The sequence below is a fragment of the Choloepus didactylus genome, chromosome 9 (assembly GCF_015220235.1).
Source record: "Choloepus didactylus isolate mChoDid1 chromosome 9, mChoDid1.pri, whole genome shotgun sequence".
Classification (NCBI taxonomy): Eukaryota; Metazoa; Chordata; class Mammalia; order Pilosa; family Megalonychidae; genus Choloepus; species Choloepus didactylus.
In genome coordinates this window covers 98,355,865-98,382,814 of record NC_051315.1, presented here as the reverse complement: position 1 = coordinate 98,382,814, position 26,950 = coordinate 98,355,865, and the positions used below count along the sequence as shown (strand labels likewise).

The 26,950-nt window shown below is 40.8% G+C and overlaps 1 protein-coding gene across 1 annotated transcript in view; it reads right to left on the bottom strand.

The window, feature by feature from the left end:
- Positions 1–9,890: 9,890 nt before the first annotated feature.
- PARD3B (par-3 family cell polarity regulator beta) overlaps positions 9,891–26,950 on the bottom strand; it is a 1,159,791-nt gene continuing 1,142,731 nt past the window's right edge. Inside the window, exon 23 of the mRNA XM_037849784.1 lies at positions 9,891–10,413. Coding sequence (XP_037705712.1) covers positions 10,056–10,413 — 358 coding nt within the window. The 3' untranslated portion in view covers positions 9,891–10,055. The remainder of the gene's footprint in view (positions 10,414–26,950) is intronic.

The following is a 26,950-nucleotide window of genomic DNA, read 5'->3' as shown; positions in this document are numbered from 1 at the left end:
CCCAGAATGCTACTTATCAAAGGGATTTTGACTCATAGGTGGTGGAGCTATTGGGAGCCCCAGAGCCGGGAATGTATAATATGACTAAAAGCTGCTTTAATAAGGTGCGGGGCTGGGTTTGAGCAGCACTTTCCATAAATCAAAGGGCGAGACCACAGCACTCTCTGAAGACCAGCAAGGCAGCTCATTGTGGGGATGGGCGCTCTTAAATCTAATCGACAGCTCTTTGAGCAAAAGTACAGCCGTAACTGGAGGACAGAGGTGGCTGCATGCTGGAAAATATACTAAGAGCGCACACATTTCCCAGGTTATAAGGATGCTGAATGGTTCTGAGCTGAGAAACCTTGGAAAACAATTAGCTAGGGAAGCAAGATAACCTGTTGAAATTATGGCTATGCACTTTACTGCTCTTAATAAATTTTCTGGCAGCCTTTCTCCAGCACAGGGTACTGGCCTGTTTATACCTTTAATAGTTGGGGGAATTAAGTCATCAAAGTTTCATCTATCTGTCTGCCTTCAGCCAGAAGCACAACTTATTTGACTGGATACCTTTCAAAACCACTGTCTACAAAGATTATAATTTAATATATGGTGGAACTAACAACAAGGCTGCCTGTTTCTTGAGTCTAAAATGTCAAAATCTGCATTTACACGTTCTGCATTTTCTTCAACATTGCACGCACTTTAAATAGCAATCACAATTTAAGCTACGAGGAATTAAAAGAAATTACGCTGTGATTTACTTTCAGTCTTCACCATCCACTGGTGTAGCAGAATAGGTAGCAGCTGTGTATTCACAGCTGGAGCTGAGATCAGAGCTGCCACTTTATGGGCCTAGGGGTCCCCAGCTTGTTCTTAGTCTCTTGGAGCCTCCGTTTTCTCATCTGTAAAATGGGGTAATGTTCACCTTATTGTCATGAAGAGAAAATGAGATAAATGTAGGCAAAGCAGCTAGCATAGCTCCCACAACAGGAAGGACTCAATAAATATAAGCCCCCTCATCTTTCTAGTAAAGGCTGATAATTTGATGAGTTTTTCCCGTCCCATTAGCCCAGAGCTTTTGTCTGGGCCAGTTTCATTTAAACACCCCTTTGTGTGGATGATCTTCCCAAGCACCTGAGTAACTTGCCCTTGTTGGATCTGAAATTCCAAGGGCAGGTTACTTAATTCATTTAAGGCTGTGTTTTCTCATAGTTTGAGGATTAAATGGGATAAATTATTAAAAACATCTAGGCCAGTATCTGGTGCTTACTAACACTAAAGAAATATTAGCTATTATTATTAACCTCTAGCCTTCCCACCCCATCACACAACCTACCCTCACACCTCCACCCCCAAATCATACCTATGTAGGGGTTTCCTGTGTCTGTGCAGATGTTTGTATTCTGTCCTTTATCAGGAAAGCCAATACCCTTCTTGTTTACATTCTTTCCATCCCTTCGGGCTATGTCAGATGTCACGGCTTCCATGAGGCCTTCCCTGATCCTGCCTGTGTCCATGCCAGGAGCCAGCCTTCCTCCCACAGGCTTCCCTGACACTGGCACCTCCTTCCAGCACTCACCGCGGTCAGCATGGGATGGGGGTTCTTCACGTACAGGTTTTTCTTTCCTACTAGACTTGGGACCTTGAAAGCAGAATCCAAGGTTTGCCCATCTCTGGGATCCTTTGCAGAGTTTTACAGACTGATGTGAAATATCTGTTCAGTAAATATTTGTTGCACTATATTAAATCTCCTTTTGTTTTTGTATCTCTGATTAAGATGGAGTAGACAAAAGAGATACAAGGTGAAGAGTCATTAGGGCCCAATTAAAACTATTTTTTTTTTGTAGCGTTGTCACATTCATTATTAGGCAGCAAACTTGGGATTTGGGGCTTGTGTGTGTGTGTGGGGGGGCGTCTGTAGCAACCAGTCCGATAAAGGCTCAAGTTGAAAGGATGGTCTTTAAGATGGTCTTTAAAAGTTTGACAGCTGAAGTGTCTCTCTTCTGCTTCCAGAGGACTTGGGGGTCATCTTCAGCCATAACAAATGACCTGTGAGATCCCAGTGTAATGCTTGACTTTCCCCCAGATATACCTTAGCAAGGTACAGGTGTGACATGCTGAGGAAGGAAGTTTTATTGCAGGTTGGTGAGATACTCACCCACATTCCAAAGCACAAAGCTGCACAAAGTATCTGGAATATAATAGGTTCTCTAATACTACTTAATGAATAAAGAAAGTTCAGCTTTCTCTCTTCCCAGTGTGACCCTGGACTACCTGGTTGGCTTTTTCATGCCTCAGTTTCTTCAGCTCTAAAATAAGTATGAATCTGATGTTCTTTGATTGTATAAAAAGCAAAAATTACTGTGATCAGCGAAACATTCAGCATGTAACGTAAACAATAATCAGTGAGAATAAACATGGCCGCTAAAAAAACCCCTCAATTGCCAAGATACAATGTAATCTCTGGATTCTTTGGGTGTGTCTAAATAGCTTTCATTAAATCCTTATTTTAGTACCATTGTATGCAGAACTCAGTTTCCTTATAGAAAGTCAGGGAACGCTTCAGACTCACCACCTAGAGTTGTTGAAAGGAAAAAGCAATGCAAGTGATTGCAAAGCACTTGCCTAAGTTCCAAGGAATTATACAATAATAATAGTAATCATCTGTCACTAAAAGTATTTCCATCCTAGTAGGTTGTAAGTAATATATTTTCCCTTTACTTAAGTCTCTCTTTACTCTCTAAATAATGCATTACCAATTGCATTTACAATCTCCTAGCCTGCTTCATGTTTTAAATGAGAATCTGGTCTGCCCACGTGAACCCACACCTTTCACCTCAAGAATAATACCAGGCGAACTTTAAAGACAGGACTTTGAGATTTACGGTTTGAGCTGCAAGGTGGAACTTTAGCAGTGCAGCAGTTCAGGGAAAGAATCCTCACACCTCATTTCTTCATTCAAATGAATTCAACAAATAAATCTTGAGCCTATAGACAGAACCAGGCAATATGTTTCAAATATGATGCACGTTAGAAGGCCACACAGACATAGAAACTAATCATTGTAAGAGGGGTCATAAAAATTTTATTGAGTATCTGCAAGAAGGTATCGCAGTAACAAGCGGATGGAATTACAACTCAGCCTTGGGAAGAGGGGCATGGAAGGTGTCTTGGTCAGTTTAGTTGCACATAACTGAACTCCTTCTAGCTCTTTTAGACAGACAGGGATTTAATGGGAAAAAAGTTTTAAAAAATTGTTGGAAGGGCTGGAGGAGCAGGCTCTAGGCAGGGCTTCCAGGGGTAATACTCAGTATAGAATGGGTTTACTAAGGGAGTTGCAACCCCTTTGTTGGTCAGAAAGCTAGGGCCTCAAAAAGTCACTGTTCCAACTATGGGCAACAGAATTATTGCCTCAACTGTGATGCATGCAAACACAGCACTCTTCACACAGCCTCCTGAAGCTAGAGACTAGATGCATATGCAGCAAAAACCAAATGTCTCTGCTACTATGTTTGCCAGCAGGAGCGTGTCTCACGTTTAATTTCATCTTTTAGAGTGCTTATTCTGCTTGGTGGAAGCAGAGCCTCACATGGATCCCAAGCTATGAGGGGATCTGGAAATGGTCCTCTGCATTACAGCCTCTCACTGTAGTAAGTCTTGCTACAAGAGGGTGAAATGGATGTGAGGGAGCCAATCTCCTATGTCTGCCCTCAAGACTTCACAGAGAAAGAGCTACTTATCTGGGACTTGAAGGCTGAGTAAGGAGTCATAGGGGAAAGCATGGTGGGGCATGGCCAGCTATGTGTATTGCACATTGGTACGGAGGTGTGAAAATGCCATGCGTGGTTCAAATAAGTAAAAGTGATTTGAAATAACCATAGCACAGAACATAAAACTTGGAGTGGCAGGAGAAGAGGAGGGAGAGGCACAGGGGACTGATTTTGGAGGGCTTTGGACATCAGACTTAGCTGTAGGTAGTAGGGAGCAATGGAAAGGTTTTAAGTAACACGCATGCATGCGTGTTTGTGTATGAGAGAGAGAGAGAGAGAGAAGAATGGGGGCAGAGATTAATTTTCCCTATGGCTAGGCTGCATACTGTGGCGTGCTGATAAATATTTAACAACTGGCTCTCTGAAGTGGGGAGGGAAACCTACATTTGTAGCATTTGTCTGTCATGTAAATAAATATTGCAAACATGGCTGATTTCAAGCTATCAATGTGACATCCCTGAACATGGAGTTGGGAAGAGATTAATACAATTGTTTCTTGGGAGCTGGTGCGAACGGGCTATATATGTCATGTAAGTTAATTTTCCAAAACAACTCAAAGGGTATAGAAGTTCCATTTTACAAAAGATGAACCCAATGCAAAGTCATGTTGTTTCCAGAAGAGTAATATAGGCAGATCTTCATTTCAGAAAAAAATCTCTCTGGCAGGATTAGAGCACAGGGATTGGCTCTGGAAAGGGCCAGATAGCCAATATTTTACATTGTGTGGGCTATATGGTCTTCATTGCAACTACATAACCTTGCCATTGTAGCCAGAAAGAACCGGACCATACATAAATGAATGAGTGTGGCTGTGTTCCAGTAAAAATATTTACAAAAACAGGAAGTGGCCAGAAGTAGAGAGCTCAGGAGGCTGTTGAAGAGTCTGGGTGAGAAGTGATGAGAGACTGAACTAAGGTATGACGGGGCAACAGAAAGCATGGACATATCTGTCAGAGAAGTCGAGGCAGCATTATTGGACTTCTGTCTGATTATGAAGGGGAGGGTGGGGGAAAGGGATGGAGTTATAAATGGGAAATCAAGGATAATTTCTAGGTTTCTGGTCTGTAACTGTGAACATGGTGGTGCCATTGGTCAGGATGAAATCATGAGGAGTAGGTTTCTTTGGAGAAAGCTTGTTTTCAATTTGGGCATGTTGAGTTTAAAGGGCCCATGAGATGTCCAAGTACATGTGCTTAGGAGACAGATCTGAGCTGAAGCAATCAGCCCAGAGTTGGTAGCTGAAACGTTGGCTGCAGATGAGTGTGCAGAGAGTGTGGGGAGGTATGAGGATCAGAATCCAGGGTAGAAAGGAACATGGGAAGGACAGGGACATCTCAGGGAGAACCACCTCAGAATCACAATGCCACAAACAAGGTTAGAGTGATTCCAATATGAGATGGGGAGAGGTCAAGAGTGTTAGATGTTGTAGATGCTGTGATCTGCCCACTTTCCCCTTCAGTAATGAAGGACTTATTTTCCCAGTTTCTGGGGGTACCTCCCAAAGATGGCACTGAGTTGGCAGCCCTCTTTGGGGATTGCCACTGAAGAAAACTTCTTGGTTCAAGGTCTCATCTCCTTTCAGGGGTACCCCATATGCACTGATAAACATAGGGTATAAAGGCCCAGATCCTTTGTCCCAACTTGGGGCAACTTAGAAGGGGCCATTCTAGCTTCAGAGTTCCCTATGGGTTTGATGAGTCCCAACTTGGGAGTTCACTGCAGCCCAACTCCCCCTCTGCCCAATCCTGCTTCATTCCCTGCTTTCCATAGGTATTGTATCCAACAGCACTCCCAAATAAACATCCTGCGTGCTAATCTCCATCTCAGCTATTGCTTCTTGGGGAACCCAGCAGTGACGGGTGCTCTTTCCTCTGCCCCATGGCATTGCTGTTCAAGTATGAGCTGGCCCAGGCCAAATTATTCACTCATCAAATCCTAAAGCAAACCAATGGTGGACGAAAACAAAGACTCAGATGCCTTACTGACTGAATAAAGCTTTATTTTAATGCAAAATAAAACAAGTAAGATTTTTATGCTCATATATAACAACATCCAAAATGTTTTCTGTGGTACAAATGGGATAATCTTAAAAAGTTTGTAAAGAATTCATTCTCCATCCCCATATGCTACGATATGATTTCACATAATTTATCCTCTGAATTTATGAACAGACTTCGTATCATAAAAGCACAGGAAACACTAGAAAAAGTGACTGTATAAACAACAGGTTTTGTTTTTATGTTCCAGTAGTAAATGGAACTGCAGTCAGCCCGGAAGGAATAGGAAAACACGCTCTGAAAGAGCTGCACTCAGAAGCACAGTCTAGAAGAGTCTCTGGGGTTAGTTCACTCCTCACTCCAGGCTTGGTAGCTAAGCCTGTCTTTAAAAGCCAGGCTGTGTGAGTCTATCACTATTTAAGGACACGTGGGAGAAAGTGTTTCACTTAGAAGTCCCAGCAGCATATGACATTCTAGGCTTATTTTAGATATCAACCTTTAAAAAAAAATCAGAACCCCCTTGTAGGGACATTTTATGGAGATTCCTTTCTCTGGTGTCACTGTGGCATCATTTCACCTCGGTTGGCTCGGACGGAGAACATGGAGTCATGGTACCATGGGCTGTTTCTGACTCCAACTCACTCCTGCCTTATCAGACTAAATCTGGACTTAATGTTGCTCATGGACTAGAAAAGCAGTAGGACATCTACCCAATTGAACACCAATTGGAAAGCCATTCACTGTAGGTCTCAGAGTTTAATGCCTGTGGGAATTTGACAGACACACATTCCTTTCTGTTCCAAACTCTCTAGATCTCTCTACCCCCCTGAAATGCTGAGATGTTCCTCCAAAGAAAATGAATGCTGTGTTGGTGGGTTAGGGAAATAAACACTCTATAAAGACTTGATTTTTACACATATCAGGGAAAGAGAAACGGGTGCCAGGATTATCCTATAGTCGCTAGGAGGATTTCCTTCAGAAGGTAGGTTTAGTTAAAAAACTCCATGACTCTTTGGAAGGAATAGGAAGTCATGTTATAATTTTACTTAATTGGTAATTATAAGAAAGCTACAGTGAGCTCTCAATTTTCCCCTCTCAGGAAGGGTGCACAGGGCTTCCTCCATGAGCTTCTAGTGGGAGTGTGGATCTCAACCAGGCTCTTGATTATAAGATCTTTGCTCTATGTCTTCCTGTGGGTGTTAACACCTACACACCTAAAATCTCAAGAATAATGAGCTTCCAAGCAATTTTTTCCAATTTTTGTTTTGTGACTAAATCATGATTTAAGAAAATGTACCTGTCTTTGAGCTTGCCTTTCATCCACTGATTTGATATTGTGTGGAGGCAGTATTATCCCAACAGTGATATTGCCACAGCCCGATGACATAATGGATTAATGCTATGTGAGTATCTCCCTTGTCAAGGACTATATTTTCCTGCAACTAAAAGCTTTCAATGGTCTGTTCCCTTTCATCTCTCTACTCCTGCAAAAAGGGTGGAAAACAAGCCTCCCTAAAATATCTGGTGACTTGAGGACAGAACATCATTTCAAGGCCTTAATGACTTGGTGGTTGGATTAGCAACCACGTGGGTGTGTTGATGGGTTTGTAGCTTGCTGTGCTTCTCTGTTTCCAGGGGAGCTATTAGACTTCTGAGCTACAAGGAGACACCTGACTGAGTTTTTCAAGACCATAAATAAACCAGGAGCTAGTTCCTGTTCTTCTAAATACTCTGAATAATCTGTTCTCCTAAATACTGGAAGAGTTCTGGAACCTCTGGAGGGGCGACAGTGTTAGTACGCAGCCATTTATAAAGCTTATATTTGGGCCTGTTCTTAATTGTTGCTTGGCTTGATAGAGCCTCTGTCCCAAACACAATGTTAGCTTCTTTATGGTGGGATCCAATGGAGTGTGCATTATATTTCAGGCAAGAAAAGAAAACTATTATAATCTATTTTTCATTCACTTTAAGAAGAGCTTCATCCACATCAGTGGCTGCCCCTCAGTATAAGCAAATATTTTACGGACTGTGTCTACGCACAAAGCACAATTAGGAGCAGCTTATCCTGAGCCTGTTTTCTAGAGGTATTGTGCGTAGGTATCCAGCTGGTGTTCCTGGAAGGATGACTCCTCTGACACACCACAAAGCGGCTTACCCTACACTGTGGCTGCTGGCCACACCTTAAGTGCCTCAGGCTGAATCTCGATGCTGGCTTGGTTGTGTCCAGTAGTCTCCAGAAATTTGGTTCAAGTTTGAAGTGCACTGAAGAGCTGCTTTTTAATGCTTCAGAACAAGTCTCATTTTCTTTACCTTATCATCTTTTTCTTCGAGGTGTATTTAGCTTGAGGGAAAGGCAGCATTCAGCATCTTGGTGGGGAAACCCTACACTGCTCTGCATGTGTAGGTGAGCAAGGCCCCAGATCCTCAACCTGTTTGCACAAATTGCCAACAATCTACAGGTGCCTGGCTTAAGGGAGATGATACAGGGCAAAGAGTAACCCTACAGGCCATTTTCAAGAGGGCCATATGTAAATTGGAGTTTAGAAAACGATACCTCTTCAAGTCTAGTAAATAACACTATTTATGTATAAAAGCAGCAGCTTTGTCACTCTTGGTAGGAGAATTCTATTTTAAATTAAAAAGAAGACTAAACTGGGATAGAATGATACTCTGTCTTCAATAATACTATAATTTATTAAATTCTGTCAGCCAAAGGTATTGCAATCTTGGCCAAAACATGTCTTAATTGAACCCAAGAGTTTTTATCTGGAGGAAAATGAAGAAGGAATGTGAAGAGGGTTACAGCTTTCAAGAATCACTGAGAAATTCAAACTGCTGCTCCTAGGTTTTGCTGTTTCTTGGTCTTTTGTTTGCATTTTCACTTGAATCTGGCTGTACGTTTTAGACATTCTGCTGAATAAATAGAAAATAGCTACAAAATTCAAAAGAAATTGCAATGGATTTATCCTACTTAAATACCTTGAAGGGTGGGGTTTCAGGTTGTCAAAGGAATAAGACCTCCCTCTCCACCTGGGGACCTCCATGTTGTCCTGACTTTTGTTAATGAAATACAGCAGATGCAGATTGATTTTGTTTTATGTTCCTTCTCCTTTCCCTTCTGTTCTTTCCCCTTTCTCATTCCCTTCCTCATCAAACTTTCCAGAAAGCACTTTTATCCTCCATTCTCCATGCTAGTAATCACACACGTTCCCTGCCACCTACTACCTGCTGGCCATTCATTTTCACAGTTGCTCCTCACTGACCCGGCGTGCAGATGGTTCTGTTTGGCGCTGATTCTGGAATTGGCAACTCTAGGGCATTGCTTTCTGTGGACCTAACAAGTGGGCCCTCTTTTCCCCAAGCACATATTAGCCCTCAAGTGGGAGACTTAGAGGAGAGGCCACAGTTAAAATTATTACAGGCAAGAGATTTGGGGATGACTCTGAAACCAGGTATCTCCATTCTACCATGCCTGGGATGTAGGAGGAAGGAAAGTGAGGACCTTGGGAGTTTCGGCCCTCTTAACCGGATTGGCTTGGTCCTCGGAATATATTCCTTTTGGAAGCTCTGACAAGCTTTCCATGTTCTCCCAGGACACTAATACTGTATTTGCATTTTATTGGCTTTTATATAAAAAGTGAGGAAACGTGAAATGTTTCCACCAAACGAGTGGTACCAGGACTCTGAGAAATTCTACAAATAAAAAAAAAATGCAGTCTTCTGGGTGTAAAAATTTTCAAGGAGATCACCAATCATGTTTGCTGTTGTGTCATTCTCGATGCAAAAACAACTCACGATGCCCTATATTTGCAGTCTCTGTACTCTGCCACTCTTCAGACTTAATGACTTTAATAAGGTGGCCGAAGCTTAGGAATAGATAATGATTCTGGTCACAGACTACCCATAAACTGCCAGTTCTGTGTGTGTGTGTGTGTGTGTGTGTGTATACACACCAGTTTAGATTTTTGTTTTGCCAGGGAGGCACCCTGTATTTTATCTCCATAGTTATTTGCTCTTCAGTTGCTGCTTTCACTGAATTTAATAGTTTTAAAAGCACTTCAAATACATAGTACCATTGTTTTTGTGGCCCCATTCGTCCCCTTCCTTCTGATCCCCCCCCCCCCAAAAAAAAAAACCCTGTCCTTTCCTTTTCCCTCTGATTAACATTCAAGTGTTATAACCGCAGTGAGAAAACCCTAATCTGTACCACGGAGAATTCTTAGCAGGCAGAAGTTTTAAGGTCTAGAGGAGCCGAGGTGGTGGCAGAGCCTTCCTCTCTGGCCTGGGTTGCTCCCAGTGGGCTCAGCTATACGGCTGCAGTCATGGGGCTCTTCTGCCGGGGGGCCTGAGCTCTGTAGGGGTACTGGTCTGGGCTGCCCCCTCGGGGCCCTGGCCTCCCCATTTCCGGGTAGGCTGGCATTCTGTGGTGCTGAGGAGGGGAAGGCGGGACATCTTGTCGGAAGGGTCCTTTGTGCTGGGGGGCTGGCGGAGGTGGGTAGTACTGAGGATACCGGAGATCTGTGACCCTCAGCTCTGGGGGCAGGGGATAGGTCCCTTTGGGAGGATGCACAGGGTGAGCCCCTGGGTAATAAGGAAGCTCCCTTTCCTTGTAGAGTCCTCGAGGTCCAGCTGTCAGATAGTCTACAGGATCCACAGGTCCTCCCCTAGAAAGAAAAAGCAGACTTACGTCAGCAGCTACCAAGCTGGCTGCCCAGTGAAAGACCACAGCTCTCAGCCTCCCCTGCAGTTCGTGTGGCCAGGCGGATGTGAGACAAAGTGACGTGCACCATTAAAAAGGACAGGGAAGCTTCTCTCCTTCTCTTTTTCCTATTGACCCTTGGAGTTGCTCTCTTAGACCACAAGGTGGAAGCCACATGCCGAGGAAGGCAGAGCAACAAGAAGGCAGGATCCTGGGTCCGGGCAGTGACCCATCAGCCCAGGATGGCTTATGCTCAGATTGGTATGTGAAGTGAGAAATAGACTTCCATCTTGTTCAAACCCTCTTGTTGGCCTTTATTACGGTAGCCAAAATAGTACCTAACCAAGACAATGAATTTGGCTCTCAAGGCTGGGATCATTACAACCCTTCCCTTCTTTGCCTTGCCGAAGCCTCTCCTGGGTATGGTGGCAGAAATGTACAGGTTATTCTGAGTCATAAAGTCTCCATGGATGGCATTCACTTTTCTTTTAAGTTTGGGGAGTGATCTCTAAATGGGCTGTTGGTTGCTATCAGGTCCCTGTGTGGATTCATGTGATCTCCTCACTCCAAAGTTCCTAGGAAAAGTCCCAACCCAAAGAGCTAGGAATTACCCATCGAAAGTTTTCCCAAAGTAATTCTACTGCAAAGACAAGAAGTATCACCAAGCCAGTAGCAGAGTGGGAAAAACCAAACCAGCTGTCTGTTGCAGACTCTTTAATGGGTAGGCATACAGAAGGGTCTAGGGCAAGAATAAACACTAACAGAAAGACCCTGTCTGACTCTCTTCACTAAAGACAGCAAGCATCTTCTGATCCATTTGCCATAACAGAAGCAGTATGTCTCTAAACAATGTGCAGATGACTGCATCTTACCTAGCCTGGGTTAAACAGATGAGTTTTGTTTGCAGCTCTTAAATTCCCATAAACCTTCTGTGCACACATTCACCCCAGATCCTTCACACTTTTTACCACTTCCCCTTTTATTATTTTTTTTAAAGGAAAACAGCAGCAATAATAATTAATGAAATGCTCTCCAGTGTTGGAGTACAAACTACTAGAACACTTGAAAGTAATGACAGGGCTGTAAGAATACAGTATCTGTGGTTAATCAAGCACTGTCAAGTAGGGTCAAAATCACCCTGTAATATGCAGAGTTTGATGTTAAAATAGCTCTGTAAGTTTCCCAAATCAATGAAGATTTGACAAGTCTAGGTTCACGTGGAAAGCAGCATGTGAACACATCCATAAGGATGAATGATGGAATTCTCTTTTTTTTTTGCATCTTAATTTGGCTATGTATAATAATGGAGAATAGATCCTTGAGCTTTGGGTAATTTAGTTAGAGATTTCAGAGAAAAAAATTAAATTGTTTGTGTACAAGTTATTATAGCATCAACCGCTATTATTCAGTGCAGTTTGCTTTGCTCTGTTTTAAACTGCCCATGACAAATAAAGCACAAATGCATAATCTATCACTCAGCCATGGGAAATAAAGGACTGGGATTTTTCCTTTCTGCTAGAATTCCACTTTTGATTTAGAAAATTTCCAGCATTCATCATATTTTTTATCATAAAAAGTTTTTAAGTCCCACCCCCGTGCTCATTTCTGCTTCCTCTGGTTCATGTTAGAGATTTCCGAAACACTTAAAAGAAAAAAAATCCTTACCCTGTGCTTTCCCTCAAAATCTACCGAAGCTATTTCTCTGCATGAAGTGAAACATGTGGTTTTTGTGCACTCATTTTAATCCCTTGGGATAAATCACTGACATTTGCAACACACAAACATTATCTGCCTTAAAATGAACATACAACCAATGCTCCCTCCGGACTCTCTTAGCGTGAACGTTTCCTGTTTAAAATGGAAAGAGAGAAAGGAGGAATTCCAGGCCTTGGACTTTTAGGGTCCTGTTCTCTCCCCGGAGATACCGCTTTTAAAAACAGAGCATTCTACAACACAGGCACGCCTTGGTTTTGAGAGACAATCCAGATCAAGTGGTGATGGGGCAGAAGCCGCCCTGGGGCAGCGCAGTCTACGCAGGCTCCGCACACGTGGGGGCCGCTCGCGCTCTCTTGTCCCTCTGCTGCCCTCCTAGGCGCGTCCACCTCACCTAGGGAGAAGCGAGATTTCCCACGGGCAGATGGGGCAGGACGCAAGATAGTTTTGTGGTCCTATATTGCTTCCTCTGAGGGGAATTTTATGTCTGGGAGTTTGCTTACATGCGGTATGGAAACAAGTGAGGTAGCTGTTCTTTGTCAAGGAATGAAATCATGGAAATTATCTTTTTCTGTAGAACTCATCGTAGCAGTTACCGTTTTTAATTTTTCAGCGAAGAGAAAAACAATGAGACAGCTTATAAAAATACTTTTTAAAGTTCAAAGGGTGCTAGAAGAGAGAATTTTTTTTCTTTTTTTTTTTGAGGGGGGAGGGGTATTGCTGTTGTTTATAATACCTTTTTACTCAAACCTGTGCATTTCCTACAGACTTTTGCCAGAACAACTTCTAAGTGCTTGCCAGCACTGACATGTGTGTGCAGACATGTGCACACACACACACACACACATACACACACATAGTTAAGGGAATAATTTTTAAACAGGAAAAAAAAATCTCATTAACTAGAATTTGGCCCAAAAGTAAAGGGGAAAAGAGAGCTCAAATTTTAGCTTTGTTAACCTTGAGCTTCCCTTTTCATAGTTTCTTTATTTGTGTGAAATTTAGTATGTGTAGGAAAGCACAAAAACAATCCATTTTGAAGCCTAAGAAATGCTTATCGTAGTGACTGATACTGTATGCTTTGAGCCAACTCTGGGAAACCAAGGAGCAGCCTACTCTGGAGATTCTGATTAAAATAAGGAACTGACATGCACATATATAAGTATTTCAAGACTCCTCATTTTTCATGGGACCTCAGGAGTTTTATTTATATGTGCTATTTTTCTTAAAAAAGCCTTTCAATTTAATGTATCACTCAGAAACCATATTTACTCAGAAAAAAGAGAAACAAGCCTATATTTACTTTCTTTATCATATAGCTCTTTGAGAATCCCATCATGGAAATCTATAATACATTTTAAAATTACAGGCACATTTCTAGAGGCCAGGAGATTCTGATATTGCTTGGAAAACTCATAGGAACTATCTCAGGCATACAGTTTTCAATCACATAAAGGCATGAAACAATGAACATTAATCTTTAAGCCTGAACTTGACAAAGTCATAATGTTATTTACATGTGAAGTAACAGTAAAGATTACTTTCTTCGAGGTTTTCCTCTTTTTGCCATCTTAGTATGCGACCAATTTTCATTAAACAAAAAAAAGGGCCTGAACATTGGGGGCCAAGGGGTCTGATAGCTAGCCCCAGGGTACTATCCCTCTTCATTTTATGGAAAGTTGGAAGGCATGCTCCTAAATTTGTCAAGGCAATCCTGTATGGGGAAGGCTTTAGTATTAGAAGGGCTGACTCACTGGCAAAAGCTTTTAGCTAGGAATAAGCTACACTTACTGAAATGGTCTAAGGGGCATGAGCAATTTTGAATCCTCCCTCTCCCTCTGCCCACCACTCACAACTGCAATCTCTTCCCTCTGCACTCGCTGCAGTAGGTCACTGTCACTTCATCTATCTTGCACCTTGACTTGCAGCTAGTTATGTATTCTTTTGGAGTATGAGCATCTCAAAGCAAGAAACTAGGTCTCATGTACCTAGTGATCTCCTTCAGAGCTTAGCACGCTGTAGGTGCTCCATAAATGTATGCTGAATTTGTTCAAGAATTTAAAGTAAAGAGAAAAGCCACAAACATAATTAGTAATCCTGGAGGGTCAGATGTGTGTAGAAGTTGAAGGTAAGTACAAGAATAGGAAAAGAAAGAGGACCTTCATTGGGAGCCAGAGATTGACAATGGTTGATGCAAGATTGGTCTATCATTTTTTTTTGTTTGTTTGTTTGTTTTCTTTTCTTTTTTTTGTTTGTTTGTTTTCTTCTTTGGTCTATAATTTTTGAAGAAGAAAGTAATAGGAAGGGATGGTGACTGAATTAAATGTTGGTTTGGGCCCAAGACAGAATGACTATAAACTTTATCAGGGTAAGGGTTATATTTGTCTTGTTTGCCAAGAACAAGATTATATCTGTCTTAGCTCTTTTGCTTTGCATAGTATTTGAAACACAGTAGATCTTCAGTAAATCTTGGACTGGAATTCAATTGCCTGGATTTACCAGTAAGGTCAACATGATTAACTGGTGCTTACGAGATTCAGAGGTCTCTTGACTCAAAATTAACTGGAAATTGGTTTACTACATGCAGGAGAAGTATATTTATTCAGTAATCAGTTAAGGACTGTTTTTATTGTTGTCTGGCAAAGAAATTTTATTTGTTTTTGACATAAACACAATAATCTGGAACATCTTAATGTATGTGTTTCAAAACATGATGCATAGGGCTTTAAACAAAAGGCCCTAAGGAGAGAATATCAAAGTTGAAAATCAGGTACCATTGCCACAGTTTCAAGCACTTGGGCTTGAGAGTTGATAAACATGAACCAGAGGCTAAAGTGATGTCCAGTTGCCCTCTGTCCCAGTGCTTCCCAATCTTTTCTCCCATCATAATACACATGATGCAAGACTTTCATATAAGCCACACGTGACCAAGAGAGGAAGAAGCTAGGATTATTCAAACTTCTTTACCACCAACTATAACTCAATGCCCTTCCCTCCCACTCAAGAAAGCACTAGGGTATTCAAGAAAGTGTGGGTGTGGGTTTGTGGCGGGGAGGGGGATAACATTATTAGGGAGGAAAAGTTGAGTCTGCTATCATTAATTAAAAGACATCATTTGCTTTCTTTTATTAAAAGAAATCATGGCTGACCACTTTCGTGCTTGGACTGGGGATGAAGGCCTATTAAGCGGAAACCGGAAACCTGACACTGAAGGAATTCCAAACACTGATTTTGTTTTTCAAATATCAGTAACTAATCCTTGCAGTACAGAGCTGATCATGTTTTGCACACATCTTGAAGTTGCATTTAAGAACTACTGTCATATCTGATCCACTGAACTCAACTTTTAGGAAGAGAAAGGACAGATGAAGTTGAAGAGCACCAGGGTAAAAACAGCTAAGATAGAGACACATTAGCAGTTAAAGATTGTTTGGGAAGGGGATGAATTTAGGAAGTGAAGAAACAGGGTATGCAGTAAAAAAGTGAGAAAACCATAAAGAGTTATGAGCGAAGATGTGTTTGCCTTGGTCACAAAGCATTGGGTTTCTTACTTATGGAAAAGATTCCAAAAGGCAGAGGTTTGTATTTCTTAATTTCTGCAAAATATCATGTGTGCTATTAGCAGCCAGAATAGAAACAATTTCTTAACTTCCAAGGTAGCCTTTGTGGGTTTCCTTTTTTGGTACAAATTGACTGTGACCAAATTTGGGGTTCAAATCAGAGGAAGTAACATGATGTTAAACTTTGAGTGCTGTCTGAGAGGCTGATCCCTATTGGCAGAGGGAGGACATTTGGCACAGCCACACTACTCTCAAGCATGCCACGCAGATTATTTAGTGACTGAGCTAGTGTCGGTGCTTTCTTCTCTGGTTCTTCCACAAATACTGCAAAGCTAAAAAAAGATCAGCACAAACTAATATACTCTTAGGCTCTAGAATCACCCATGTTATGTGAACAGAGATGCTTTTAGTCTGTGTTTGGAATTCCTTCCGTGTCAGGTTTCCACTTAATAGGCCTTCATCCCCAGTCCAAGCATGAAAGTGGTCAGCCAGGATCAGCAGAGCCCTCTGCAATGTAGCTTTGATTTCTGCAGATTTTACAGAATCATAAAATATAATGATCATTTGATGGCCTATGTTATAGAAATGATTATGGAAAAAATCCTACTTTCATCACTCACATTTCCCATTGTGTTATGAGGAGAGGGTCTTGGTCTTTGCTAAGAAGTGGAGTGGGGAGAAAGTTTAGCAGCAGATGCTCGCAGCCCTTGTCAACACCAAGGAAATATTTGCAAGAGAAATGAAAGAGAAATGATAATGACTGAGTGCTCAGAAGACATTTCTAAAACAGGTATAATTTTGAGAGCCAACATTTAATTCCTTAAATCTTTTCAACTATGACTCCCAAAGCAAGGATTCCATTGTTAACAAACTACATGTGCAACAAAGATTGGATCCCATGTAACAATTTAGCAGACGTTATCTGGAAAATGGCCCTTACAATTGCTTCATTCCATCAGATTGTGGGGAAGTTGTCCCTAAAGATGGTCCTGTTAAAATAGTCCCCTTTAGCAGGGGGTGAGAGATTTCCAAAGTGGGTGCTGAAAACAGTTAGAAAGGGTGAACCTTAGTGCATATGTAGAGAAGGAAATCTTGTGGAATGCAAGAGCTGTCCTCACTGGCCACAGAAAACCGTCATGATATCCATTTGAGCAATATCTGCATATAATTGCCCTATGGTCGTTTTAACCACAGAAGAAGTATTATTTAAAGAGAATGGCAAAACAAAGGAAGAAATCATTGTAACACGATAGGCCACTTAAATCATCTCTCTCTATTGGGACAGCAGTCTTGGAATTTCAATATTTAAACAGTGAGGATTTCATCTGATTGTCATGCAAGAGATGGCAGTTCAATTCTAAGGTCAGACTTGAAGGCCAACAGGTTGAAGAGGGTAAAGTCCTGAATTCTACAAGCTGTTTCCTCTGCCCCCGTAGGAGAAGCGCCGCATAGTCTCCTGCCCAAGGTTGCTACTTGGAGATGGGGCATTCTAGGGGGAAAAATACCCTGTGTATGAAGGCTTATTTTTCCTGAACTATTTTGGGTGATATATATTTTTACAGTAATACATAAAATTTTTGGACAAGATATTCATGTATTGCTGCCACATCTTTACCTGCCCCTTTACCCCTGCCATTAATTTTTAAAGGCTGTGCAACAGGTTGGTTTGATGTAAAACTACCATGGTGTTAGATCATTAAAATCCCTTTTCACCAAGGGCAAGGAGTACAAGGAAGGAGTCTTAAATACTTCCACCTCCACAAGGGGGTTATGGGAGACTTCCATACTCTGATTTCATGAAGGCATGGGAGAATCCTGACACTGCATGCTTACTCTGAAACTCAGAAGCAGATATGTAAGTATTGGGAGGTGTGCCAGCTGTGTTGGATGGTCTCACTGACAAGCTTGCTGCATTAGATTTAGAACTACAAAGATTCAAAACCTGCTGAGGACAGCAGCTCTTCACCAAATACCTGCAGCAAGCTAGGCTCCATCCTGAACTCTTTTGCCATGTTAGCTTGATTAATCCTCACAGTGATGCTGCAAGGTAGGTACTGTTATCATCCCTGGTTTACAGATAAGGAAACTGAGGAACAGAGAGGTTAAGTAACTTGACCAAGGTCACACAGGAAGAGGTAGGGCCCAGGTCCAAGCCCAAGCAGACTGGCCCGAGAGGCCACATGCTTCACCACTAAGCCAAACTGTGCTTGCTTCTTACCAGCTCACAACATGTCCATTGACAGCAGGTGAAAGAAATTGGTTCATATTTGGAAATACATAAAAAAGAGAGAATTTAATATATGAAAAGGCAAAGAGTTCTTTTTCAGTGTGGTACTTTGGTTTTTAGAAGCCCAAGAAGCTAAAAGGGCTAATAGTCCTGGTAGAATGGCAAAGATCACAGACAGAATTCCACATAGGAAGTTTCATTCCAAGGCCTTAAACTACCTTTTTGTGAAGAAAACAGAAGTTTTCTGGTGCCATTTATGAAAATCATAACAGATATTTGTGTGTTTCTGTTTGCAAGGTCCTGTGTTCAGGGTGTCAAACGTTGAATGTTGGTATCATTAAGAATCATGAGATGTTTAGAAAAGATGCATATTCTGGAGCTTCAGCCTCAGAGACTGGTTGGTCTGCAAGGGGGCTGGGAACCCACTTTTTCCACAAGTGCCCTAAACATTCTGGTGCAGCTAGAGCTGGCACTATGCTTTGAGAAATACCACTGCAGTTATAGGGGTTAATAAGACACGTAACCTGCCCTTCAAACAACCTGACATCTAACAAGAAAAGTTCAGGGTCATGGGCATCTGGAGATTTAAACAACAGGAGCAAAGACATAGAGCTGGAAAAACCTTGGAAACTATTCGGGAAACAGAGACAATATTTCTGAGCTGGCCTGTGAACAGCAGGTGAGCGAGAATCAGAAGTTCAGCCTGGAGAGGTTGTTTGGAGCCTGACCCCGGTTCACTGAAAGCCTGGGGAGGGGCGTGGGGGAGGCTTAAGGAGCATGCTTTTTATTCGGTAGTAAGATTTGGAGCCAAGGGGCGACATGAATTACCTGTGGGACAGCCCCAGTTGGAGGTTCCTTAGGCACCTCAAACCTTACAAGTTCAAAATTAAACAATTATCTCTCCCAAACCTGCTGCCCTCTTAAGTTCCTTTCAGAGAATGACACAATCTGCATACTCGGCCAAGCCAGAAGTCTAGACTCTTCTCTATCATGTCCACTCCAGCCAGTATTGGGGTTTATTGAATTTCTCTGATGTATTTTTGGCTATCTGCCCTCACTGTTGTGGCCTTATTTTAGGTTCAATCATTTCACAACGTTGCAAGTTGGAATATTGCAATAGCAATAGTGCATTGGGACTAGCATGGAGCCCTAATAGCATAGAGTCAACCAACAGCATAGAATAAAGTGCATGGGAATTTGAAATACAGTTGAATTTTATAATCATCTAGCCAGTGGCCTCCAACTTTGAAGCGATTTCAACCATAACCACACTAACTCTCAACTGAAAACAATGGCACAATTTTTAAAGGCAGATGAATTCAGTTTCCTTTTGGGGACTGTGTAAGCATTTACATTTTTTTGGATGTGATGCTCTTAAATTTAAATCCTGAACACTTAATTGAATCAGCATGAGAGGTTTTTTGTTTTTGCCTGTGCCTGAATAATGACTATGAGGTTTGCTCTAAGACTTTATACATCTGGTAATCTTCTTCCCTAAATTTACAAGATTAAGTGAGGTTACATAAATATGCTTCACAAACTTCTGTACTTTCTGCCTTAAGAAATAAGCATAGTAGCAGTTTAATTGGGATAAGGTGGTTGAAAGACAAATGGATCAGAGACCGATATAAAAACTAGGAATGCTGAGTTCACTTCCGAGTAGGGAGAATTTGACATCAGCACCTTCCAATACTGACTTGAGAATCATCTCCAATCAGGCTTTCCTCGAAGAGGGCTTTCCTCATCATTCTCTCAATTGATGGGTAAGGGGCCGGCGAAGGGAGCACAGTCTGGTCCCAGAGCACCACATGGAGGGAGTTTGAATTTTAATCATGGATTCGGTCACAAACATACTTGGGTATGTTTGGGGGATTTAAATTCTAACAATCTCCCTTATGCCCAGCACCAAGGCCATGGGTCCATTCCCTGATTTCCATCAGATTTTAAATGGAAGTGCTTTTGGCCTCTCTCTGTTAACCTTGACATGGAATTGAAGCATCTCATGATAGTTTTCATCAGATAATTCTCCATCTTCAACTCTTGGCTGCTCTCAGCAGGTTCTCCAGCCCCAGGCTGGGCCCAGCAGGCACCCACAAGGCCCAGCCAGGGGCCCCGCTCTGATCTCCCTGATCCTGAATCCAGCTCATTATTCAGCAGAGCACTCAGGAGACAGCGCCAGCTTGGGAGATTCTGTACAATATCACACTCTATTCAGCTTTCATTTTTGCAGATGAAATGGATTTAAAGCACAAAGGTTACTGAACTGTATTGTTGCTATGATTTTCAACAAATAATAAACGTTATTAAGAGAGTCTTAGGTACTGATGACTAGTGCTGCGCTCCCCCTACTGCCTTGGTCTCTTAATATGTGGCTGATCATTACAGGGATAGGAAAGACTGGTTATTCATGCCATTACAGACTTTTTATATTCAAATCTTCTTTCATTGAAATTAAAGCATTTTGGGGGGGGGTCATTTCTCCTTCTGCTGTAGTGCAGCCTGCCAGCCCTGCTGCTTTTGGTTCCATCCTGGCTCTCGATGCTGGTAAAATTGAACAGCTAGCAAATCAAGGCTCAGAACAGCACAAACTGAGTGGGGCTATGAAATTACTCTGTTCTCATCAAAAAAAAATTTTTTTGGTTGTCTCAAATGTTTTTACAGTTACTTACTGTCCTAAGCCTTTCTGTGACCCCTCTCCCATTCCCTACCTTCATTCCCTTTAGGGAACTAATTTGTGGGTCCAGAGCCATTGATGAGTACTTTTGAAAAACAGAGAGCAGAAGACACTTTTATTGTGAGTGAGATTTTCAGATGTTGTTTCATCCTACATTTGTTTTCTAACTCCCTGATTTATTGATTTATTCCTTGAACAACTCAAAGAAAACTGTAAATTCACTCTCTCATTCATTTCTTTGAATGCTGCTTTGCTCTCAGCCATATTTGGTGCTGGTGTATGTACAATATTAAATGATTTCCCCATTTTTTATCACATGCATTCTATTATCAGTACAGCAGCAGCTATAATTTTTAAAATCAGTCACGAAGCTGCAGCTTTAATAATTTAAATAAAAGCTTATCATGGGAAAGCAAATATTTACAAGTATGAGTCATCTAATTTAAAGAAATTAATTAAAAGTAAATTATGAAGTGATTTAAAACTAAAGAGCCATTACCAAATAAAACATTATTTACCATTTGCCCCATGCCAGCTCATTTTTTTTCTTCATTTTATTGAGATATATTCACATACCACGCAGTCATACAAAACAAATTGTACATTTGATTGTTCACAGTACCATTACATAGTTGTACATTCATCACCTAAATCAATCCGTGACACCTTCATTAGCACACACACAAAAGTAACAAGAATAAAAATTAAAGTGAAAAAGAGCAATTGAAGTAAAAAAGAACACTGGGTACCTTTGTCTGTTTGTTTGTTTGTTTCCTTCCCCTATTTTTCTACTCATCCATCCATAAACTAGACAAAGTGGAGTGTGGTCCTTATGGCTTTCCCAATCCCATTGTCACCCCTCATAAGCTCCATTTTTATACAATTGTCTTCGAGATTCATGGGTTCTGGGTTGTAGTTTGATAGTTTCAGGTATCCACCACCAGCTACCCCAATTCTTCAGAACCTCAAAAGGGGTGTCTAAAGTGTGCGTAAGAGTGCCCACCAGAGTGACCTCTCAGCTCCTTTTGGAATCTCTCTGCTACTGAAGCTTATTTCATTTCCTTTCACATCCCCCTTTTGGTCAAGAAGATGTTCTCCGTCCCACGATGCCAGGTCTACATTCCTCCCCAGGAGTCATATTCCACGTTGCCAGGGAGATTCACTCCCCTGGGTGTCTGATCCCACGTAGAGGGGAGGGCAGTGATTTCACCTTTCAAGTTGGCTTAGCTAGAGAGAGAGGGCCACATCTGAGCAACAAAGAGGCATTCGGGAGGAGGCTCTTAGGCACAATTATAGGGAGGCCTAGCCTCTCCTTTGCAGCAACCGTCTTCCCAAGGGTAAAACCTATGGTAGAGGGCTCAACCCATCAAACCACCAGTCCCCTATGTCTGTGGTCCTGTTAGCAACCATTGAGGTGGGGTAGGCCAATACCCCTGCATTCTCCACAGGCTCCTCAAGGGGGCACTACATATTTTTTTCCTTGTTTTTCTTTTTTTTTTTTTTTTTAACTTTCCTTTCTTTTTTAAATCAACTGTATGAAAAAAAAATTAAAAAAAAACCCAACAAAACATACAATAAAAGAACATTACAAAGAGACCATAACAAGGGAGTAAGAAAAAGACAACTAATCTAAGATACCTGCTTTACTTCCAACCTGTTCCTACTTTACCTCAAGAAAGTTACCTAATATAGCAACATTTCTGTGAACTTGTTTCTACTATATCCATCAGAAATTAACAGACCATAGTCATTCCTGGGCATCCCCAGAATGTTAAATAGCTTATCTGTTCTTCTTGGATTATTGTTCCCCCTTCCTTAATTGCTCTCTATTGCTAGTTCCCCTACATTCTACATTATAAACCATTTGTTTTACATTTTTCAAAGTTCACATTAGTGGTAGCATATAATATTTCTCTTTTTGTGCCTGGCTTATTTCGCTCAGCATTATGTCTTCAAGGTTCATCCATGTTGTCATATGTTTCACGAGATCGTTCCTTCTTACTGCCGTGTAGTATTCCATCGTGTGTATATACCACATTTTATTTATGCACTCATCTGTTGAAGGACATTTGAGTTGTTTCCATCTCTTGGCAATTGTGAATAATGCTGCTATGAACATTGGCGTGCAGATATCTGTTCGTGTCACTGCTTTCCGATCTTCCAGGTATATACCGAGAAGTGCAATCGCTGGATCGAATGGTAACTCTATATCTAGTTTTCTAAGGAACTGCCAGACTGACTTCCAGAGTGACTGAACCATTATACAGTCCCACCAACAATGAATAAGAGTTCTAATTTCTCCACATCCCCTCCAGCATTTGTAGTTTCCTGTTTGTTTAATGGCAGCCATTCTAATCGGTGTTAGATGGTATCTCATTGTGGTCTTAATTTGCATCTCTCTAATAGCTAGTGAAGCTGAACATTTTTTCATGTGTTTCTTGGCCATTTGTATTTCCTCTTCAGAGGACTGTCTTCTCATATCTTTTGCCCATTTTATAATTGGGCTGTCTGTACTATTGTCATTGAGTTGTAGGATTTCTTTATATATGCAAGATATCAGTCTTTTGTCAGATACATGGTTTCCAAAAATTTTTTCCCATTGAGTTGGCTGCCTCTTTACCTTTCTGAGAAATTCCTTTGAGGTGCAGAAACTTCTAAGCTTGAGGAGTTCCCATTTATCTATTTCTTCTTTTGTTGCTTGTGCTTTGGGTGTAAAGTCTAGGAAGTGGCCACCTAATACAAGGTCTTGAAGATGTTTTCCTACATTATCTTCTAGGAGTTTTATGGTACTTTCTTTTATATTGAGATCTTTCATCCATTTTGAGTTAATTTTTGTGTAGGGGGTGAGGTAGGGGTCCTCTTTCATTCTTTCGGATATGGATATCCAACTCTCCCAGCCCCATTTGTTGAAAAGACCATTATGACTCAGTGCAGTGACTTTGGGGGCCTTATCAAAGATCAGTCGGCCATAGATCTGAGGGTCTATCTCTGAATTCTCAATTCGATTCCATTGATCTATATGTCTATCTTTGTGCCAGTACCATGCTGTTTTGACAACTGTGGCTTTATAATAAGCTTCAAAGTCAGGGAGTGTAAGTCCACCCACTTCGTTTTTCTTTTTTAGAGTGTCTTTAGCAATTCGAGGCATCTTCCCTTTCCAAATAAATTTGATAACTAGCTTTTCCAAGTCTGCAAAGTAGGTTGTTGGAATTTTGATTGGGATTGCATTGAATCTGTAGATGAGTTTGGGTAGAATTGACATCTTAATGACATTTAGCCTTCCTATCCATGGACATGGAATATTTTTCCATCTTTTAAGGTCCCCTTCTATTTCTTTTAGTAGAGTTACGTAGTTTTCTTTGTATAGGTCTTTTACATCTTTGGTTAAGTTTATTCCTAGGTACTTGATTTTTTTAGTTGCTATTGAAAATGGTATCTTTTTCTTGAGTGTCTCTTCAGTTTGTTCATTTCTAGCATATAGAAACATTACTGACTTATGTGCATTAATCTTGTATCCTGCTACTTTGCTAAATTTGTTTATTAGCTCTAGTAGCTGTATCGTCAATTTCTCAGGGTTTTCTAGATATAAGATCATATCATCTGCAAACAATGACAGTTTTACTTCTTCTTTTCCAATTTGGATGCCTTTTATTTCTTTGTCTTGCCGGATTGCCCTGGCTAGCACTTCCAGCACAATGTTGAATAACAGTGGTGACAGCGGGCACCCTTATCTTGTTCCTGATCTTAGAGGGAAGGCTTTCAGTCTCTCACCATTGAGTACTATGCTGGCTGTGGGTTTTTCATATGCTCTTTATCATATTGAGGAAGTTTCCTTCAATTCCTACCTTTTGAAGTGTTTTTATCAAAAACGGATGTTGGATTTTGTCAAATGCTTTTTCAGCAACTATTGAGATGATCATTTGATTTTTCCCTTTTGAATTGTTAATGTGTTGTAATACATTGATTGATTTTCTTATGTTGAACCATCCTTGCATGCCTGGAATGAACCCCACTTGGTCATGGTGTATGATTTTTTTAATGTGTCTTTGGATTCGATTTGCAAGTATTTTGTTGAGGATTTTTGCATCCATATTCATTACGGAGATTGGCCGGTAGTTTTCCTTTTTTGTAGCATCTTTGCCTGGTTTTGGTATTAGATTGATGTTAGCTTCATAAAATGAGTTAGGTAGTGTTCCATTTTCTTCAATGTTTTGAAAGAGTTTGAGTAAGATTGGTGTCAGTTCTTTCTGGAAAGTTTGGTAGAATTCCCCCATGAAGCCATCTGGCCCTGGGCATTTATTTGTGGGAAGATTTTTGATGACTGATTGGATCTCTTTGCTTGTGATGGGTTGGTTGAGGTCTTCTGTTTCTTCTCTGGTCAGTCTAGGTTGTTCATATGTTTCCAGGAAATTGTCCATTTCCTCTACATTATCCAGTTTGTTGCCATACAGTTGTTCATAGTATCCTCTTATAATTTTTTTTAATTTCTTCAGGATCGGCAGTTATGTCACCTTTTTCATTCATTATTTTGTTTATATGGGTCTTCTCTCTTTTTGATTTTGTCAGTCTAGCTAGGGGCTTGTCAATCTTGTTGATCTTCTCAAAGAACCAACTTTTGTTGATATTTATCCTCTCTATTGTTTTTTTGTTCTCTATGTCATTTATTTCTGCTTTAATCCTTGTTATTTCTTTTCTTGTACTTGGTTTAGGATTGGTTTGCTGTTCATTTTCTAGCTTCTTCAGTTGATCCATTAGTTCTTTGATTTTGGCTCTTTCTTCCTTTTTAATATATGCGTTTAGTGCTATAAATTTCCCCCTTAGCACTGCTTTTGCTGCATCCCATAGGTTTTGGTATGTTGTGTTCTCATTTTCATTCGTTTCTATATATTTAGCAATTTCTTCTTTAACCTACTGATTGTTTAGGAGTGTGTTGTTTAACCTCCAGGTATTTGTGAATTTTCTAAGTCTCTGATGGTTATTGACTTCTAATTGTATTCCATTGTGGTCAGAGAATGTGCTTTGAATAATTTCAATCTTTTTAAATTTATTGAGGCTTGTTTTATGTCCCAGCATATGATCTATTCTGGAGAAAGTTCTGTGAGCACTAGAAAAGTATGTGTATCCTGGTGATTTGGGATGTAATGTCCTGTATATGTCTGTTAAATCTAATTCATTTATCAGATTGTTTAGGTTTTCAATTTCCTTATTGGTCTTCTGTCTGGTTGATCTATCTATAGGAGAGAGTGATGTGTTGATGTCTCCCACAATTATTCTGGAAACATCAATTGCTTCCTTTAGTTTTGCCAGTGTTTCTCTCATGTATTTTGTGGCACCTTGATTGGGTGCATAGACATTTACGATTGTTATTTCTTCTTGTTGAATTGCCCCTTTTATTAGTATGTAGTGGCCTTCTTTGTCTCTCAAAACATCCCTGCATTTGAAGTCTATTTTATCTGAGATTAATATTGCTACACCTGCTTTCTTTTGGCTGTAGCTTGCATGAAATATTTTTTTCCATCCTTTCACTTTCAATTTCTTTGTGTCCCTGTGTCTAAGATGAGTCTCTTGTATGCAACATATTGATGGTTCATTTTTTTTGATCCATTCTGCGAATCTATATCTTTTAATTGGGGAGTTTAATCCATTTACATTCAACGTCATAACCGTGAAGGCATTTCTTGAATCAGCCATCTTATCCTTTGGTTTATGTTTGCCATATTTTTCCCCTCTCTCTAATCATATCCTTTATTGTACCCATACCGAATCTCTTTAGTACTGAACCTTTCTCCAAGTCTCTCTGTCCTTTCTTTGTTTCTCTGTCTGGAGGGCTCCTTTAGTATCTCCAGTAGGGCAGGTCTCTTGTTAGCAAATTCTCTCAGCATTTGTTTGTCTGTGAAAAATTTAAGCTCTCCCTCAAATTTGCAGGAGAGCTTTGCTGGATAAAGTATTCTTGGTTGGAAATTTTTCTCACTCAGAATTTTAAATATATCGTGCCACTGCCTTCTCGCCTCCATGGTGGCTGCTGAGTAGTCACTACTTAGTCTTATGCTCTTTCCTTTGTATGTGGTGAATTGCTTTTCTCTTGCTGCTTTCAGAACTTGCTCCTTCTCTTCCATGTTTGACAGTGTGATCAGAATATGTCTCGGAGTGGGTTTATTTGGATTTATTCTATTTGGAGTTCGCTGACCATTTATGATTTGTGTATTTATGTTGTTTAGAAGATTTGGGAAGTTTTCCCCAACAATTTCTTTGAATACTCTCCTAGACCTTTACCCTTTTCTTCCCCTTCTGGAATACCAATGAGTCTTATATTCGGACGTTTTATATT